The sequence below is a fragment of the Pipistrellus hanaki genome (genome assembly GCF_964339955.1).
Source record: "Pipistrellus hanaki genome assembly, chromosome: 16".
Taxonomy (NCBI): domain Eukaryota; kingdom Metazoa; phylum Chordata; class Mammalia; order Chiroptera; family Vespertilionidae; genus Pipistrellus; species Pipistrellus hanaki.
The window spans coordinates 23799517-23819288 of NC_140518.1; the positions used below are offsets into that span (position 1 = coordinate 23799517).

The following is a 19772-nucleotide window of genomic DNA, read 5'->3' on the forward strand; positions in this document are numbered from 1 at the left end:
CGTCAGCGGAGAGGCCGAGGCGGTCCCCCGCACCCGGAGGAAGGTGGGCAGGGGCCGCGGCGGGGGCACAGGGCGGGGCGGGGGTGTGAGGGATGACGCACAGCCTGACAGGCCGGAGGGGGCGGGGCCTCGGGGAGGGGCGGGGCCTTGAGAAGGGGGCGGGGTTGAGCAGAAGGGGCGGGTCACTGGGGGCGTGGCTTAGGGAGAACTTTGGGTGGAGTAGCAAGAAGTGGGAGGCCTTAAAGAGGATGGATGGTGATTGAGCCCTGTTAAGTCTGCAACCATAGAAAGTTCTAGTAGGAATGATTTACAGTATGAGTCAAGCTTATCTCAGACCTTCAACCTCCCCTCTCTCTATCTGGTGGAGGTGGGAGGTTGGCACAGTTTTGATTGCTGGGAGAAAACTGGCAGTTTTTAAATATATATATATTGATTTTTTTACAGAGAGGAAGAGAGGGATAGAGAGCTAGAAACATGGATGAGAGAGAATCATCAATCAGCTGCCTCTTGCACACCACCTATTGGGGATGTGCCTGCAACCAAGGTACATACCCTTGACTGGAAATCAACTTGGGACTTTTCAGTCTGAAGCCGAGGCTCTATCCACTGAGCCAAATGGGTTTCGGCAAAACTGACAGTTTTGAAAGTGTCATCCTCCTATCTTATATAATGAAAAGGTAATATGCAAATTAACTCCAACAGTGGATCAACCAGAATGACCCTCGACCAGTCACTATGAAGCATACTGACCAACTTTAGGTCCCTTTCCCCAGCTGGCAGGCTCCAGTCGCCTAATGGCGAACAGGGACCTGGAGGTGGGTGGCTTCAGGGGACAGGGCCGGCTGTGGGCAGCCATGGATGATGGCCCTGATCACAGGCCAGGCTTAGGGACCATATACGTGCATGAATTTTTTGCACTAGGTCTCTAGTATAATAAAAGGATAATATGCAAATAGACCGAACGGCAGAAAGACCAGTTTCTATGATTCACACTGACCACCAGGGGGCAGATGCTCAATGCAGGAGCTGTCCCCTGGTGGTCATTGTGCTCCCACAAGGGAAGTGCCACTCAGCCAGAAGCCAGGCTCACAGCTGGTGAGCGTAGCGGCAGTGCTAAGGACCCCTCGAGGGATGTCCGCCTGCTGGCTTAGGTCTGCTCCCTGGCCTGCAGGTGGACCTCCCCTGAGAGGTCCTGGATTGTGGGAGGGCAGAGGCCAGGTTGAGAAGACCCCCTTCCCAGGGCTCTAATGTTGTGTACCAGACCTCTAATATACTAATAAAATGGGATGATCCAAGTCAAACATGGAGAGAGGTCACCTGAGCTCTTATTTGTTAAACTCATACTGGCAGAAGGCTTCCTGTGTGCCAAGCGAGCACTGACTGAGGGGCTCCAGCTCTCACAGAGTGCCAGGCCTGTGGAAACGTGTCTAACAAGCATGTATCAGCCCTGTGTATAAAGCCCCGCTTCCATCTTGGCACTTGCTTAGCTCCTGGCTGAGTTTATCATCCCCACTTTACAGATGAGGAAAACCAAGGCACAGAGTGGTTGAGAAACGTGCCTGATGGTCACAAAGTCCGTGGGTGTTGGAACTGAGATCACTTTGTTTGAACTTGGCCACCCAAGTTACCTTCCATTTAAATTAAGCCATCCAGCTGGGACCGGTTTGGCTCAGTGGATAGAGCGTCGGCCTGCGGACTGAAAGGTCCCGGGTTCGATTCCGGTTAAGGGCATGTACCTTGGTTGCGGGCACATCCCCAGTAGGGGGTGTGCAAGAGGCAGCTGATCAATGATTCTCTCTCATCGATGTTTCTAACTCTCTATCCCTCTCTCTTCCTCTCTGAAAAATCAGTAAAATACATATTTAAAAAAAAAAAATTAAGCCATCCAAGTGAGACTTCCTTTATTTGGTTATTTCTCTCAGACACTTGCCCCAGGGTTCTTGTTAAAGTGCAGATTTTGATTCACTTTTTTGCGGGGAAGAGGCCTGAGGGTCTGCATTCTGAACAGGTGCTGCTGGTTTTGCTGGTAGAGTGTGTAACAGTCTGGATTGTGGAGGCTGAGGGGAGAGTGCGGAGACATGGGAAAAGTGTTAGGTGGCCCGGTAAGGCCCTCACGTGTCTCCGTCCTCTTGTGCTGGTCAGTTCACTTCTCTGGGCCTCAGGCTGTTCACTGGTAACGTGGGAGGTTGACTGAGTTCTCCGAAGCCTACCTCTGTTCTGACAGCCTGCACTGTAAATGGAAATGCCATTGTCTTTTATGAATCCTAGTGGAGGCAGAGGCTTTAAGTTGGTTTGGACTTGAAAAGATAACAAAAGAATGCACTTTTTAAGAGTGAGATTTAAAAAAAAGTCCTGTTATAAAACATTTGGAGAATATAGAAAAGTAAAAAGGAAGAGAAACACAATCATTCGTCTCTCAGCCCAAAGACAACCTATGTTTGAACATTTTGGCCTATTTTCTTCCATTGTTTTCTATGGAAACATTGGTTTGCTTTGTTGCATGTGTACTATTGATCACATCGTAGATATATTCTCTGCCTGGCTCTTTTTAAATTTAAACATTACAAAATGACTTTTACACATTTTTATAAATTTGTATTTAATGGTTGCATAATATTCCATTCTATGATAGTACATAGTGTATGTTAACCTTACCTCTATTATCGACTATGTAAGTGGTTTCTAACATTTTGCTATTATATATAACTCCTCTGTTTGGGGGTTTTCTTTAGAGTCTCACATTTTGCTAAAGGTATGAAACGTTTAAAGCTTATGGAAAAGTTTTTAACAAAATAGTCTCTGTTTGCCAAGAGAAAATCATCAGGGAAATTTATGTGTATAAGGACAGATTAATAGAGATTACCGCATGTGGGGAAAACACTCTTATTCCACACTGAATTACTATTATTAAAGGCAATAGTAATAATAATTCTTATTATAGCCATGCAGATCCTAGGCTCTGTGCAAAGTTTATCATCCTCATTTTACAGATGAAGAAGACTTGCTTGATGTCACACAGCCAGGAGTCATCTGAGTTGGGGCTTTGAACCCAGCCAGTGAGATGCCAAAACCCATGATGCTCATGACCCAGGAGGTATCGGAAGGTGGTCTTGGATCACCGGCACCAGCATCATCTAACCAGGTCTTGACCAGGTGTCCCCAATTAGAATTGTGATGGAGCCAGGAACCTATCTGCCTTCTTAATAGTTCCCCCAGGTAATTCTCTTATGTATTTATTAAAACTTTTTTTTTGTTTAAATTGTGAACTATACCACATATACAACAGATTTTTAAAAAATATATATTTTATTGATTTTTTTACAGAGAGGAAGGGAGAGAGAGAGCGAGCTAGAAACATTGATGTGAGAGAAACATCGATCAGCTGCCTCCTACACACCCCCAACTGGGAATGTGCCCGCAGTCAAGGTACATGCCCCTAACCGGAATCAAACCCAGGACCCTTCAGTCCGAAGGATGACACTTCATCCACTGAGCCAAACCGGTTTCGGTCACATATATAACAGATTTCATAAAACATATGCATAGTTAAAAAATAATAAAATAAACACCCGCGGACCCATCACGGAGGTTAACCTATTGGACATTGGGAGAGGAGGAAGAGGAGGGGACAGGATGGGGGGGCTGGGGAGAAGTGGGCTGGGAGGAGAACAGAGACCAGGGGTGCCCTGGTATTGCCTGCTGCAGGGGGCGCTGAGGAGCCCTGGCTCTGGGAAGAGAGGGCACACAGCAGGAAGGGGCCTCCAGAACAAGGCCTGACAGCGGGCACGCTAGCAAGGAGGGGGCCATTCACACAGCTGCTGCCACTCCGTCTGTGAAAACACTGGCTCCAATTCAAAGGGAAAGGGGAAACTTGCTCAGAAAAACACAACAGACACTCACACACCGAGTGATTGTCAACATGCTCAACTCCTGCACTTGCCCGAAGGGCGATGCCATTGGTGTCTGTGTCCCAGGCTCCTTCAGTGGCTCAATCTTATCTCTGCTTTGCAAGGCCGCTGGGACCGAAAGAGGAACAATCTGCTTCACTCAAGACAGGGGAGGACCGCGATGCTTGACTTTTCCTGGCAGCCTCGGCCCCCGGAGGATTGCCCCGGGAACATCCTGAAGCTTATTCGCGAGCCATCAAGGCACCATCGAGTCACCCTACCTTCTCAGTTACTTGGAAAGCAGTGTCCCATTTTAAAGGTGCAATTTGATAAGTTTTGGCAAATAGGTACACACCTGTCTGATCAGACAGACTTAACGTCTCCCAAATACATGCTTTCTGCTGGTTTTGATCCTGGGAGTTGAAAACATAATATTGCAGTGCATTCCAACGGGGGAGGGAGCCACCAAGGGGACGGCCAGACGGTCACTGAAACCTTTGCTCAGTGGGACGGAGCTGGAAAGGGAGCCGTGACTTAGCGAGGCCCGTTCTCCTTGTGGGTCCACATCGCTTTCCGAAGGGCCTTTTTGGGGATCAAAACCATGCAACCCAGTATAAACAGAAAACTCAGATCCAGGCTTCTGAATTGCTGCATCACAAAGTGTTAATCGAGGTTTTTAAAAAGAATGAAGCATGTTTAATCACATTGCCACTCATACTTAATATGTGGGTAACAGCAAAATGATGATGGTTGTGAATAAATAAGTTATTATTATTTTTAAAAAGAACATTGGGCACCAAAACTGGTTTGGCTCAGTGGATAGAGCATTGGCCTGCGGACTGAAGGGTCCCGGGTTCGATTCCGGTCAAGGGCATGTAACTTGGTTGCGGGCACATCCCCGGTAGGGGGTGTGCAGGAGGCAGCTTGTTGATGTTTCTCTCTCATCGATGTTTCTAGCTTTCTATCTCTCTCCCTTCCTCTCTGTAAAATATCAATAAAATATATTAAAAAAAAAAAAGAATGAAGCATGTTTAATCACATTGCCACTCACTAGGAATATCATACTTAATATGCGGGTAACAGCAAAATGATGGTTGTTGTGAATAAATAAGTTATTATTTTTAAAAAGAACATTGGGAGCCTCTCCTGGGCCCACCTGATGGGCTACCCTTCCTCCCCCGGCAGGAAACAGCTGTCCTCATTTGTGTGCTCTTCATTCCATGGTTTTTCTTAATATTTCCCCACCCCTGAAAGTATCCCTAAAAAATATGGTTTTGTTTAGAATAAACCCAGACTCACCCCAGCAGGAAGTAGCCGTGAAGCCTTGCATACTAGGAAGGCTCTCGGAGGAGGTAAGCTGAGTGGGGTCTGGGTCAGAGTCTGAATCCAGCTTCCCTGACAAGATCCCACCTGGGAAAACAAAAACCAGTGGGCAGGTCCTGGGACAAGTGGGCAGGTCTGTGGTTGGAATGCCAGATAAAAACATGGCTGGGAGAGCTCCCTGGGACCTCCCTCCAGTTCTCACAGAAAGGTTAGCATGGCCTGCTCTCGGGGAGAAATGAGGATCTTCCGCTGATCCCGGGGTTAGGGAAGTGGAACCGCACCAGCTCATGGTTGTCAAGATAAACAAAACCTGTAATCGGCCCCAGGCTCACCTTATGGAATTACTATTATTAAAAACTATAAAGGAATTATATGTCGACAGTCTGTGCTCAGTGTGTCTGCACCCTATGGTGCCCCAGCCCATGGCGCCTTGTGCCTGTCTGGACCACCCGTTCTTTATGTCAGAGCACAGTGGTCATCCTCGGGTTTCCCTTCACCACTCGCCTGTTTGTACCTTCTGTTTCCTGGGCCTCGTGGCTTCTCCTTTCTTGGTGAATTCTCTCTCTCTCTTTCTCTCTCTCTCTCTCTCTCTCTCTCTCTCTCTCTCTCTCTCTCTCTTTGTGGGGCACATCTGTCAGTAACTTTTAGAGTGAGGGCACACGGGAGGCATCATTTGAGGCCCTGCCTGTCTATACATTTCTTTATTCCGCCCTCCACACCTGATTGTTTATCTGGTATAGAATTCTGGGTTGGCAATGATTATAATACTGCATGACATTGAACGTTCTCATTGTTCCATTTCTGCTGCTCTTGGTGTTGCTGAAGAGATGTCTGAGGTTATTTCTTATCCCTGGTCCCTTGAGTGGGACTGGTTTTCGCTCTCTGGAAGCTTGTAGAATCTTCTCTTTTCCTCTGGTGTACTGACAGTCCAGAACACCTCCTCTGCGTTGCCAGGTTTGCTGGGTCCTCCCGGTCCAGCAGATCACGCCCTTCAGTTCTACAATTCTTTGTTGACTCCCTCCTTGCTGTTGTCTGTGTTCCTCTTTTTTGATACTTCTATTGTTGGAACATGAAACCTAGACAGCCCTCTCTACTTCTCCCTTTTTTAAAAATATAAACTTTATTTTCAGAGCAGTTTTAGGTTCACAGAAAAATGGAGTAGAAAGTACAGAGTTCCCGTACATTCCCTGTCCCCACAATGCACAGCCTCTCCGCCATCACCTCGGGGCACCACAGGCACAGTGCCACAGCTGCGGAACCTTCCTGGACCCCCAATCGTCACCCAAAGTCCCTCGTGCCCACTCTTAGCTCTGTGTGTTCTGTGGATTTGGACAAATGCACCCACCAGCCCAGTGCGATACAGAGGGATTCACTGCCCTAAACACCCTCTGAGCTCCACCTCCCCACCTCCCTTCTAACCCCTGGCAACCGCTGGTCTTTTTACTGTCTCACTCGTTTTGTCTTTTCCAGCGTATCGTCTCGTTGAAATCACACAGGATGTAGCCTTCTCAGATGGGCTTCTCTCACTGAGTAATATGTATGTAAGGTTCCGCCATGCCTTTTCAGGGGTTGGTAGCTCATTTCCTTTTAAGTGCCGAATACTATTCCATTGTCTGGATTTGCCTGTTGATCTATCCACCTACCGAGGGACATCTTGGTTGCTGCTGAGTTTTGGCAATTATGAATAAACTGCTGTAGACATCTGTGTGCAGAGTTTTTGGGTGGACATAAGTTTTCAACTCATTTGGATAAAGGTACTCTTTAAAAATTTTTTTTCCTTATTTCTTTTTTTGTTGTTGTTTTTTTTGTTTTGTTTAACAGCTCTCTCTTGTTCTCCCCTTTGCTCTATTTTCCTAAAAAATTTCCATGAATCTTTTAATTTAGTTTTTAATTTATATTATGGCTTCTAATTTTGAAAAAATTCTGTGTTGATTTGTTTTGTGAATATTCCTTTTTACAGCATCCTGTTTACATTTTATGAAAGCAAAAAAAAAGATCCCTCAGAGGATATTGGTGGTGGTGGTGGTTGTTTGCCTGTCGGCCTGCATCATCTCTGCCCCAGTTTGCTTTTTTCTTTGGTCCCTTTTGTCTTCATTCTCCGCTTCCAAGGCTTTCTCAGATGTCTCGTGAGCCTCCAGGTGGCTCTGATGCCCCTGAAGGTTTGAGGGCCGTTGCTAGACTTTCTCTTATCTCACGGGAGCTTATCGCAACTGAGCTCCCACAGAGAAAAACAACACACATTTCAGTACTTTTCCCCTGAAGAACCAGAGCTGTTCTCTCCCACTTAAAGGCCCAGCACTCCCGCCCCCCCCCCCAATGAAATGCAATATGACAGTAGCCTTAGGGGTGATTTCACCAATGATTCCGCCCAGGCCCCCCTCCCCTAGGGTGTGTATGTGTGCCTGTTTAGGTTGGAGGGCCGCCTGGCACCGGCGTCAGGAGCCTGCCGTTGACCTTGGCTCTCCTTACCTGCTGGGCAGGCTCAAGTTGAGGCCAATGTCCTGGCCCTGAGCAGAAATGATAGCCCCCTGGGGAAGCACGCCGCAGGCGGAAAGGCCCCCGTGCGAGGCCAAACCATCTTGCCATTGTGTCTCTGCTCCAAACAGGAAAGTGCGTGTTTGTGTAGCACGCTGAGGGCACGGAAAGGGAAAGAGAACCGAAGGGCACGGGGTGTGGACACCAAGGGGGGGTGGGGGAGGGGAAACCCACTCCTATTCAGAAGGGCCCGCACTTTCTTTGCAAATACAGATGCATTTTTATTTCAGCAACATGTGAAATTATATATCTTAATATGTATGCGATTAATCATTTGGTCATTACAAAGATGTTTACGGACTTTCTGTCACGTGTCTGAGAATGGGGTGGGTATGCACGTATACATAAGGATGATTTCACCAAGAGAAGAAGGAATGGTAATAATAGCAACAACAAGAGTGGTTTCCAAGGGTTAGACCCTTACCAATTCTGTCAAATGCTTCACGCATGCTTTCTCTCTTTTAAGTCTCAGAATCCCATGGGGTAAGTTTTATGAGGATTACTATTCTTTTCTTTATAGATGAGAAAACAGTGATTCGGACAGTTTGCCCAATGTCACGGCTTCCGTGTAACACAGGTAATAAATATCAGAGCCGGAATGCAAGCAAGCCCAGGTCCATTGGTGACTCAGTAGCCCATAACCTTGACCATTATACCACACGACCTCTGGGGTAGATGTGTATTCACTTAAAAAATATATATATTATCGATTTTTTACAGAGAGGAAGGGAGGGATATATATATATATATATATATATATATATATATATATATAGAGAGAGAGAGAGAGAGAGAGAGAGAGAGAGAAACATCTATGGGAGAGAAACATTGATCAGTTGCCTCCTGTGCACCCCCCACTGGGGATGTGCCTGAAACCAAGGTACATGCCCCTGACCGGAATCGAACCCGCAACCCGTCAGTCCCAGGCTGACGCTCTATCCACTGAGCCAAACCGGTCAGGGCGTGTACTCCCTTTTGAAGGAAGCTTCCCTCAGGACCCTGTGATTAACGTAGATGCCATAGCTCCAGATTTGGACACACTCACCATCCCAGCAGAACCCCCTGTGTCAGTTAGCTGTGGTCAGGGTATTGCTGTGTAACAAACCACTCCTAGACCCAGTGGCTTAGAATAACAATCTTTGAATCTCCAGGATCTGCAGGCTGGTGGTCGCTCTACTTCAGGCTGTGGTAGTCAGGGGTCCACTGAGCTGGGCAGGGCTGGCTTGAGAGGGTCTCCTGTCAGCTGCACGTTGTGTAGACCTGGTTCCTTGCTTAGGTGCTTTCCTTGTGAGTCAATTCTGAGGCTCAGCTGAAACCGGTTTGGCTTAGTGGATAGAACGTCGGTCTGTGGACTAAAAAGTCCCACGTTTGATTCCGGTCAAGGGCATGTGCCTTGGTTGCGGGCACATCCCCAGTGGGGGTTGTGCAGGAGGCAACTGATCGATGTTTCTCTCTCATCAATGTTTCTAACTCTCTATTCCTCTCTCTTTCTCTCTGTAAAGAATCAATAAAATATAAAAAAATTAAAAAAATTCTGAGGCTCAGCTCGAAGGAGCAGTAGCTACCTGGGGGAGCTCTTTGGGTATCAATGGCAGCGCTATAGGAGGGCAGATAGACTTCATACCCCTTCATCAGACTGTCTGTGCCAGTCTGCTACCCTCCCATTATCCAAAGCAAGTCACTTGGTGGAGCCCAAGGTCAAGGGGCAGGACTGCCAAGTCATGTGGCAGACAGCATGGGTATGCAGAGGTGGTGGTGAATGGATGCTAATGATTCAATCTACCATAGCTGCCCACACAGTATGCTTGTAAATTAATGGGTGTAGGTGTGAGCATGCAATTTATGGAGGTACTATTATTAAAAACTATAAAGAAATTAGATGTACCTTATAAACATATAGAGTTTCTATGCTCGTGGGAGAGTCAGACAATTAAAAAAAAAAAAGACAAAAACAACTACGTAAAGGGATGTTAGAATTGATTTCATTGACTCTGGACACATTATAAGTCTCTTGGGACAGATTCAACATCTTTCTCTTGTTAAAAAAAGATGTTCCCTTGTCCTTGAAGTTTATTTAGCTCACAGAATTTGAAATCATGCCGAAACCAATTGGCTCAGTGGATAGAGTATCGGCCTGCGGACTGAAAGGTCCCGGGTTCGATTCCGGTCAAGGGCATGTACCTTGGTTGCGGGCACATCCCCGGTAGCGGGTGTGCAAGAGGCAGCTGGTCCATGTTTCTCTCTCATTGCTGTTTCTAGGTCTCTATCCCTCTCCCTTTCTCTCTGTAAAAAATCAATTTTATATATATATATATATATATATATATATATATATATATATATATATATATGAAGAATTTGAAATCACATCTTATTCTTCTAAAACGGTATTCAGTCCAGCAACGCCACGAGCTTGATGTCAGCTCTATCACTGTTTAGGATAGTTAAAAAAGATGGGAAACCACACAAGGGAAGAGATTAGTTATGTTAGGGTGCTGTGAATACGGATGGTAGCATTCTTCCTTTACCTTTTCTGAAGTGTCACGTGGGTAGTGCAGCTCTCCTAGGCCTGAGCATCTGACGACGACGATCTTCAAGTTAATTAAAATCATAGGAAAATAGTCTTAGGCACCGTAGCACTCTCTCTTTCTACATCCAGTAGATTCTCAGGGATTTTGCTGGCAACTTTGAGAACAGTTAACCTTAGGGGCCTTGAGTTTCCTGGCCTTGGTTGTGCCTGGTTCTGCTCTTTTACTCTGCCACCTTGTGGATTTTTTGGGAAATTGCATCTTCTGCTGTGAGCCCTACTGACTCCCCTGATTGATCTGGCTGCTGCTGCTCTTCCTGGGAGAGAGAGGAGGGGTGGAAGAGAATTCTCCCCACCAGAGGGACATCACAACAAGGTGACTTTGCTTTTTCAGTTTTTCCATAGCACTCCCCTCCCCCTTTGGAGCGGTGTCCCTCAGGGGCCCGGCTGATGGGCATTTGAATGGCCCTGCCAGTACCACACCTGAAGGGCCGTTCCCCTGGAGACCTTGATCCATAATCCCAGGGTGGGATACAGGCCCCTGACTTTCTCCAGTTCTGCCTCTCCAGTGCACGAGAGGTTCCTCCTTTTTTTCAAATTAGGAAAGTCATTGAATCTTACTTAGAGCTTACAGTCCAGTCAAAGAGACAGGTTTTAAAAAATATACAAATAAAGACAATATTTACACATTGTGGTGAGTGCTGTGAGATAGTAATGGTGGTGGGGTAGGGTAGGGAACTTTCATTGAGTTGGCTGGTAAAGGTAAGCTTGCCTGAGCAAGAGACATTTCTTTCTTTCTTTTTTTTTTTTTTTAAATCAATCTTTATTGTTCAAATTATTACAAAGGTTCCTCATTTCTTCCCCCCTCCACCAGGTTCCCACCCCACCCTCCGCCCCCTCCCCATCCCCCATTGTCCTCATCCATAGGTGCAGTTTATGTTGTCTCTTCCTCCCTCCCTTTCCCCGATAGTAAATCCCTTTTCAGATAGTAAATTAGTTACTTAGCATTTTCTCATATCAATGATACCTCCACATGCCCAATGATACATTTCACACAAAAGACATTTCCAAATAGGTCAACCAGCCTCATCCAGGCCCCACCCAAGGCACTCACAGATCAACACCCCAGCCCTATACTAACTCAACACATCCAGATCTAAGCCTTCATCACTTGATTCAGCAGACCCTCAAGTTCCCATAAAAGTTTCCAGCCATGTCTGAGAGGCAGCGTGGGGCAGGGGCAGGCGAGGAGTGAGCTGTTCCGGGCCTGGATGCTCTGGGCCTGGCCTCTGTTGCTCTGGTTCGTTCCACAACCAGCTGCTCCGGGTCTGGTCACTGCCGCTCCCGACCTAGTTGCTCTGGACTTGGCTGCTGCTGATCCGGGCCTGGCCACACCCGACCCGGCTGCTCTGGGCCCGGCTGCTCCGGGCCTGGTCGAGCAAGAGACATTTCAAACTGAAACCTGAAGGATGAGACGGATCCAGAGGGAGGAAGAGCATGTGCAAAGGTCCTGAGGTGGAAAAGAACTTGTTAGGTTGAGAGTAACTAAGTGTGACTAGATTGGCGTGAGCTGGAGGGGAGTTATCTGAATGGGGTTGGGAAAGGCAGCAGGCACAGGTGACACAGCTCCTTTTTTTTTTTTTTTTTTTTTTTTAATAATTTATTGGGGTGACATTGGTTTGTAAAACCATACAGGTTTCAGGTGTACAACTCAACAAAACATCATCTGCACACACCATCTTGCACCCATTGCCCAAAGCAGGGTCTCTTTCAATACAGGGTCTTGTGGGGCTCAGTAAGGATTCTGATTTTGTGAGAAAATAAAGAAGGATTCTTTTCTATCTCTTCAAAATAGTTTTTATTCAACAAATGTAAGTAAATGTCATATACAAAAAAGATTGACTAGTAAACCTCATTCTGACAAATAAGGCATTTCAAACTTTAACAAAAAACAACAACAAACATCTTTTGTCCATTTGACTACACTTTGGTTCCTGTTGCCTTCAGTAGGTTTACTCATAAAATTAGTACAATACTGCCCCCTTATTGGCAGTTTTACTTTCTGAAGTTTGTTACCTATGACCAATAGTGGTCCCGATATGTTAACTGGAAAATTCCAAGATTAACTAATTCATAACTTTTATTTTCTTATTTAAAAAAAATATTTTTTAATTGATTTCAGAGAGTAAGGGAGAGGGATAGAGAGATAGAAATATCAATGATGAGAGAGAATCATTGATCGGCTGCCTCCTGCACGCCCCCTATTGGGGATCGAGCCCACAACCCAGGCATGTGCCCTTGGCCGGAATTGAATCTGGGATCCCTCAGTCCACAGGCCGACGCTCTATCCACTGAGCCAAACCGGCTAGGGCTATTTTCTTATTTTTTAAACATGTAAGATCAATTTTTCTCATTAAAACTTTTATTTTATTTTTCAATTATAGTTTGCATTTAACATTCTTTTATGTTAGTTTCAGTAGTACAGCACAGCAGACATTCATAGAGGTTACAAAGTCTAGACCCATGCTGGTTAGTGTGGTAGCAATGAGCCACATGTGGCCACTGAGCATGTGAAATATGTAAGTGTGGAATACATACCAGATTATGAAGACATGCTACAAAAAAAAAAAAAAGAAAGTAAAATAACTCATTTATAATTTGTTGATCTTAATTGCATGTTGAAATAAGAATATTTTGGATATTTCATGTGAAATAAAACATAATAGAAAAAGTTTCATGTGTTATTTTACTTAAAAAAAATGTGGCTACTAGAAAAATGTGAACTACACATGTGGCTTCCATCTGATCACATTATGTTTTTATTGGACCGCGTTGATATAAACAAAAGTTACTGAGTGAAAAAAAACACTTTGTAGTAAAATTACATTGGACACTAGAAATTTCTAGTTTCATCTAAGCTGTTTTTTTTCTGGTTTACAAAAGATTATGTTTATTTGATAAGACGATCCAGTTGGTGTTTGATCCAATCAAAAGGAGGGGAAAAAAAAAAACCCCAACAAGTTGACAATGTACATTAAAAAAACCAAGATGTTTAATGTGACAAATATGTTTCTAAAATAATGCCCCTAAAATTCCTCAGTTTTTGAAAACTGTGTAAACACAGAAAAACATTAATAGCCACAGAATACATAAAACCAAACATCTAATTTTGGGCAAATTAACATACGAGGCAACTTGGCTAACAATGTATGATTTTTTTTTTCTTGCTTCCAAGCCCTTCAGACTACCTCTATATCAACAGAGTGGGCAGAACATTTGGATTTCATATCAGTTACACAGCATTAGCATAAACTCAGACAATACCGAGAGAGGATTGTTTTCTTTTGAGCTGGCAAAGTAACCACGGAACCGTCAGATCCCTGCTGTGAATTAAGAATTTTATCCCCCCAAAAGTCACATACTGTCCAGGCATAGTTTTGTAATACATTTAATAATTCTTTTATGTGATATTGTTAGGCAATTTATTTATTTTTTAAAAAAATGTTTTATTGATTTTTAGAGAAAGAGGAAGGAAGAGGGATAGAGAGAAACATCGATGAAAGAGAAACATCATCGATTGGCTGCCTTCTGCAAACCCCTCTCTAACCCCCACTGAGGATTGAGGCCATAACCCTGTATGTGCCCTAACCAGGAATCAAACCAGTGACCTCTTGGTTCATGGGTTGACGTTCAACCACTGAGCCACACTGGTTGGGTAGTAGGCAATTTAAATTGAAAGGACTTTAGCTAATTGACATTTTATTGTCTTTGAAAAAATAAATGGCATGGTATATGGCTACTTACAGTTTTATGACAGAATATTGCACGAGGCTCTATTTCAGCATCCATAATGTGCGCACCTGGATATGGTTTCACCTGTCTGAACCTCACTTCCTTTATGTGAAAGGGAGATGGAGAATGGTGAGTAGTACTAGCTGCCATGTGGTTCATCTCCCTCCTAATCGCATCCCACAAGATAGGTACCGTCACTCCTTTTTACTGGAGGGGAAACACGTTCAGGAAAGGTGACTTACCGAAGGGTACATTTCAAGAGAGAGAGGTGAGGCCAGGACACGCATCTTGGTCTTTCTGGCTCCAAAGTCAGCAAAAACAATTTTCATCCTCATGGCGCCCCTTGCTAATGTCCCTGCCTGCCTCTGAAATGACTGGGAAAATCAAATTAGATTGGCCAAGGGGCTTTGGAAAAAATGCCCTAAGATACGCAGATGTCAGAGATGCTTCATTCTCTGTGAAACAGGCACATACCCTGAAGCTGCAGGTGAAAACTCAAAACTCCTGGATGAGGAACACAGATCTGTGGAAGTGACACGCGTGTCGCATGCTGCTTTCTCGAATTCAAGCCCTGCAAGTCCTATTACGGACGGATAACTTCCTGCCTCAGGATGAGCATTCAGAGGAGGATATTTTCGTGGTCATATTATCATAAAAACTCAGGGTCAGATGCACTTAGCATCACACTGGTCAGCGCTGCCAGTCAAAGCATAAACAAGCCTGGGGCCGGACCCGGCTTCCTTCAAATAGGCTGGCTAGCGGGGTGCGACTCATTCTGAGCAGGCGGAGCGGGGAACGAGGCAGGATGAAGACATTCTTTGTGTTGGCGCTCTTGCTCACCTTCCTGACCTCCTCAGGTGAGCATTCACTGCAGACACTCAGTCTATTTCTAGGCGGGTGTGATAAACTGAAAAAAGTCTAGTTTATGTTTTTCAGGTATTTTTTTCTTCTTCATTTCAAATAAGATGTGTATTGTTTGTATAAGTACATATTAATGGATAGTAACTCAATGTTTTTTTTTTTGTTTGTTTGTTTTTAAGAGCAGGCTCCCAGAATTGGTATCCTTAGGGATACATTTTATTTTAAATATTTAGATGTGTTTGAATACTGATTCTCAAGAAAGCTGATAAATCTTTGAGTATGCCTTCTTTTAGAGTTCATATGAGATCACAGAATTCGGTAACTTTTATTTGATGATGCCCTTTAGAGTTTGTGTGTGTTTACGAAAACATAATATAATAATTTTTATTATCATAATATCTTCTTTGAGAGACCATGCCTGATGACTAAGTTGAACATAATCTTGTTGTCACGGGGTATTTTCCAATAATAGCTTTAACTTGGTTTAGTGTATTGAGGATAAAAAAAAAAAAAAAAATCCCACAAGGCAAACCTACGGGACGAGAAACACATTGACTGGAGAACTGGAGAGAAGACGTCTTAAAAACCATGTCATTAACACCACTTACGAAGGAACGGGCCGTTGCAATCGGTAAAGATGCCCAAGCTTGCAGGGCTGGCTCTGAGGCAGCCGTATTGGAAACCGTTTAGAATTCCGCTCCGAGCCGCCCGGAATGCCGCGTCCCCTGGGACAGGCCCCGGTGAAAGAACTTTTGTGTTTTGCCTGACACTGAACTTGCTAATCGTTTGCCTTGCACTGTGAACTCGTGTGCCCCGAGAGTCCCTAAGGCCCTGTCCTGACTCTTCCAGGGGCCTCCCCGATTCTGCCGGAAAAGGAGGCCAAGCAGCTTCTGCGGTCCAGGCGCCAGGACCGGCCGAGCAAGCCCGGCTTCCCGGACGAGCCCATGCGGGTGAGTGCTGGGCTCGGGCTGCGCGGAGGGAGAGTGCCATCCATCCATCTGTACGTTCCTTCAGTAGGAAACCAGAATGGGTGCTGGCCCCAGCCCAGCGGGGTCTGCAGGAGGCAGGTTCTGTTTGACCCAGAGTCAGGTGTCGGGTGGCCTCACCTCCCACTCTCGCCCCCTCTCCTCCGGAGGGGCCAGCTTCCGTGCTTCCTGTTCACACAGTATTCAGAATGCAATCAGTCGCCCTAATCAGTTCGATTCCCGTCAAGGGCGCGTTGGACTTTGTCTTGTGTTCAGTGGAGGATTTTCCAGGAGGGGATGCGCCCACAACCAAGGCACATGCTCCTGACCGGAATCGAACCCGGGACCCTTCAGTCCGAAGACCGACACTCTATCCACTGAGCCAAACCAGCTTTGGCCAGATTGGGGCTTTAGACAGAGGCTTTGGGAAGCAATTAGAAGAGAGGACTCTGGATTGAAGTCTGAGGACACGGTGCTCAGAGGTGGACAGGGTGAGAGGAACCTGAAGGGGCTGCGAAGGAATGCGGGGAGATTTAGGAGGAACCAAGAGAGGGTGGGGGTCAAGCATGGGGAAGAGGGTTCGGAGGGGGGCGGACCTGGGGGTGAGCAGGATGCCTGGCGTGGGGGTCCTTGGGGCTCCACCTGGCAAAGGCAGGAAGAGGTGGTTCCCCGTGAATCACGGGGCCTTAGGCTCCTAACTCCTTGGTCCCCGTGTCTTAGGACATGAGCCCTCGTGGCAGTTCTACCTGCCAGCCCCACCTCCCCTGTCTTCCACTTTGACCTTGACTCTGGTATCTGGGCTACGTGGAAGGTGGCCACAGAGGTCCTCTGAGAGCCAGGTTGGAAGGCCTGATTGGCACAGGGGACCTGTCCAAGGGCTCTGAGTGGAGGGTGATATGATTGGAGCTGGTTTTCCGGAGCCCGTTAGAGTCTCAGGACACAGCCTGGCCTTCGCGTGCCCATTCAGGGAAATGGGGCATGACGTTTTTGGACCAGCGATTGCACCTCCTTGCCATGGTGCCCAGGAGACAGACAGGTGGGCCGGGACAAACCCACAGAGGTAGTGATCTCTGGGGACGGCGTGTGCCCTTGGGAGCTGAGCCCGGAGACTCGTGTGCTCACCGCTAACTTTGAAATACCGAGAGATGACGAGCTGGGTAATTTAATTTTGCTGCTTCCCTCTGAGGGACTGTGCAAAAACAAAGGCCTTCTTGAGAGGAAGAGGCCACAGATGAGGGTGAACGCACGGTGCTCTGGGGAGGTATCAGGAACTAATTCAAAAGGAAGACAAGTGTGAAGATTCGCAGTAGTCTCACCCCAAGAGCATCTGCTAAGCCGTGTTCAGCATGTTGACACTTGGTTTAAATGTGGGCAGGTAGCCGAAACCGGTTTGGCTCAGTGGATAGAGCGTCGGCCTGTGGACTGAAAGGTCCCGGGTTCGATTCCGGTCAAGGGCATGTACCTTGGTTGCAGGCACATCCCCAGTAGGGGGTGTGCAAGAGGCAGCTGATGGATGATTCTCATCAATGTTTCTAACTCCCCATCCCTCTCTCTTCCTCTCTGTAAAAAATCAATAAAATATATGAAAAAATATAAAAAAATAAAAATAAATGCTGGCAGGTGCTGGCCTCTGAGGGGTGGTAGGGTTTCCAGAAGTAGGTTCAGGGCTGGGACTGGCTGGACCAGATGTATTTCGCTGATGCACGGCATCAGGTGCTCTTTTCTGAGCACGTGGTGGGAAGGTCAGAACGCTATGGGGAAGGGCAGGGGCTGCCCTGCATTTGGGAAGAAGGGCTGGCTTGCACCCAGAGGAGTATGAGCATCTGGTTGGCACCCTTGATGGAGGAAGGGAAGGCCACAGTGGGGATGGGGAGAGAAACCAAAGGGGAGACGTGATCTGGGGAAGAAAGCAGCTGAGAGGAAGAGGCTGGGAGGTCCAGTGGTGGGGGACGAGAAGAGGGGTCAGAGAGAGAAAGAGGCAGGTGGGAGAGTAGGGGCTCAGAGGCACACTCCTGAGAAATTCCGGGTGGTAGGAAGCAGCTGATCCATTGACTTTATGGCAACGCCTGACATTGAGTTTGAGGTTGTTTTCTGCAACCCGCAAATCTGAGGAAAAGTGTGCTAGATGCAGCAACCTGTGTTAGTGGTTCTTCGGAGGAATGAGAGGTGGTTGGTGTGTGTGGGTGAAGGTGGCTGAAGAAAATTGAAGGAAAGCACTCGAGTTGGAAGCTGTGGTGGTGGATAAACGAGCTATGAGACGAATTCAGGAGAAACATGGCCCCCAAGTCTTCAGAGATTTTGGGGACTAGGGGACTGGACATCGTAGGAATGGGATGGGCCCTCCCGGAAGACTGGGATATTCCATCGGGACATCCCAGCTGGGGACATGTAGGGTTCAGCTCAGTTAGCTTCAGGTTCTGATTTAGGACTCACTACACTGGTTTCATGAAGACATCATGTGTAACGAAGCCTGAAGATCCTAATGGAGGGAAAAACATTGCCGGGGAAAAATTGATGGAGACAGAGCTGCATGGAAAGAAGGGCTGGCTGTGTGTTTAGAGGGAGGAAGGTGGAAAATTATTCTGAGCGTTCCCTGAACATTTTCTCAGTCATGACTGTGCTTATGTTTAATTTTCAGAATTTTAGTTTAAACTCTTGCTGTTTCAAATGTGGGCCCAGCCCAGAACTCTGGGAAATTTATGCTCCAACCACCCAGAACTTCTCACTGGTTTTCAACTAGGCCCTCCTCTCTGCGCTCAGCATCTTCTATCTCTGATCTCAGCATCTTTTCACAAATGATTCCCTTTAAAAAATATTTTTTGATTGATTTCAGAGAGGAAAGGAGAGGGCGAGAGAGACAGAAACATCAATGATGAGAGGGTATCATTGATTGGCTGCCTCTTGCACACCCCACACTGGAGATCAAGCCCGAAACCCAGGCATGAGCCCCGACCGGGAATCGAACTGTGACCTCCTGGTTCATAGATTGACGCTCAACCACTGCACCATGCTAGCCGGCCGGGCCACAAATGATTCTCTTTGCTTGCAATACTTTTTTCCATTAGTTCTTCCTCTTTATATTCTCAATGTCACCTCCTCTCTCTCTCCCCTGGCCTCCTAATACTCACACATAAAACAATACTATGTATTTTATAGGTACATCTGCATAGTTGTACATGTCTAGAAAAAGGTCTAGAAATACAATTAGTTGAATGTTAAGTATATTATCACATTGAGGAAACTAGGTGTGTTTGGAGTGCTTCGCTTTGCAAACCTGCCTTAGTGCTCGTTTCTTCCGCTCCTGTTTACCTGGCTCACTCTTCTTCATTTGTAGAAACTCACCTTCAATAATGCCTTTTTTGAGAGGCCTTCATGATGCCCCCGCCCTCCTGCCGTGAATCAGAGCATCCCTGTGGCATCAACTCACAGCACAAGATTGCTGCTTTTCACTTTGAAAAAAATCTGTCTCTCCTCCTCGTCTCCTCTAAACTACTTGAGCAGATGGACTGTTTCTCGCACTTCTGGGTCCCCAGCACCAAGCACAATATTTGACATTTACTAAATGCTCATTATACTTATTTCCATTCCTTTCCTTGCTTCCCTCCTGGGGAGACGTTTGACAGGACATAACTCTACTGCAGAACCTGGAGACTGTTTCCTAGAAATCTCTTCTATCGCCTCCCTCAAATTCATTACATTTCTCATAACCGTCTCAAATTTTTAGGGAAGAAATTATTTGCCAACTGCTGGGGTGAAGCATGGAAATTCTTCAAAAGGATGACATCTCAGCTAAAATTATGTCTTTCGTAAGCACTTGTGCGTCCTGGGAATAGGCTTTCCATTTTGGCCTGTCTTCCTTTAAGGAATGTTCTCGTTGGGCAA

General features: G+C 46.2%; 1 protein-coding gene and 1 pseudogene across 3 annotated transcripts in view; one reads left to right on the forward strand and one right to left on the reverse strand.

Moving 5' to 3' along the window:
• The window catches only part of LOC311610971 (uncharacterized protein C17orf67 homolog), a 55050-nt gene that overhangs the window by 28348 nt on the left and 6930 nt on the right, over positions 1-19772 (forward strand). The window contains exons 1-2 of one of the 2 annotated variants that reach the window (XM_084862623.1): positions 14255-14921; positions 15775-15875. In XM_084862623.1, the coding sequence (XP_084718749.1) occupies positions 14870-14921; positions 15775-15875 (153 nt within the window). In that variant the 5' untranslated portion in view covers positions 14255-14869. Of the gene's footprint in view, positions 1-14254; positions 14922-15774; positions 15876-19772 lie in introns of those variants that run through there. The other variant, XM_084862622.1, reaches the window with a different exon arrangement.
• The window catches only part of LOC311610962 (RNA transcription, translation and transport factor protein-like), a 281083-nt pseudogene that overhangs the window by 15596 nt on the left and 245715 nt on the right, over positions 1-19772 (reverse strand). The window lies entirely within an intron of this gene.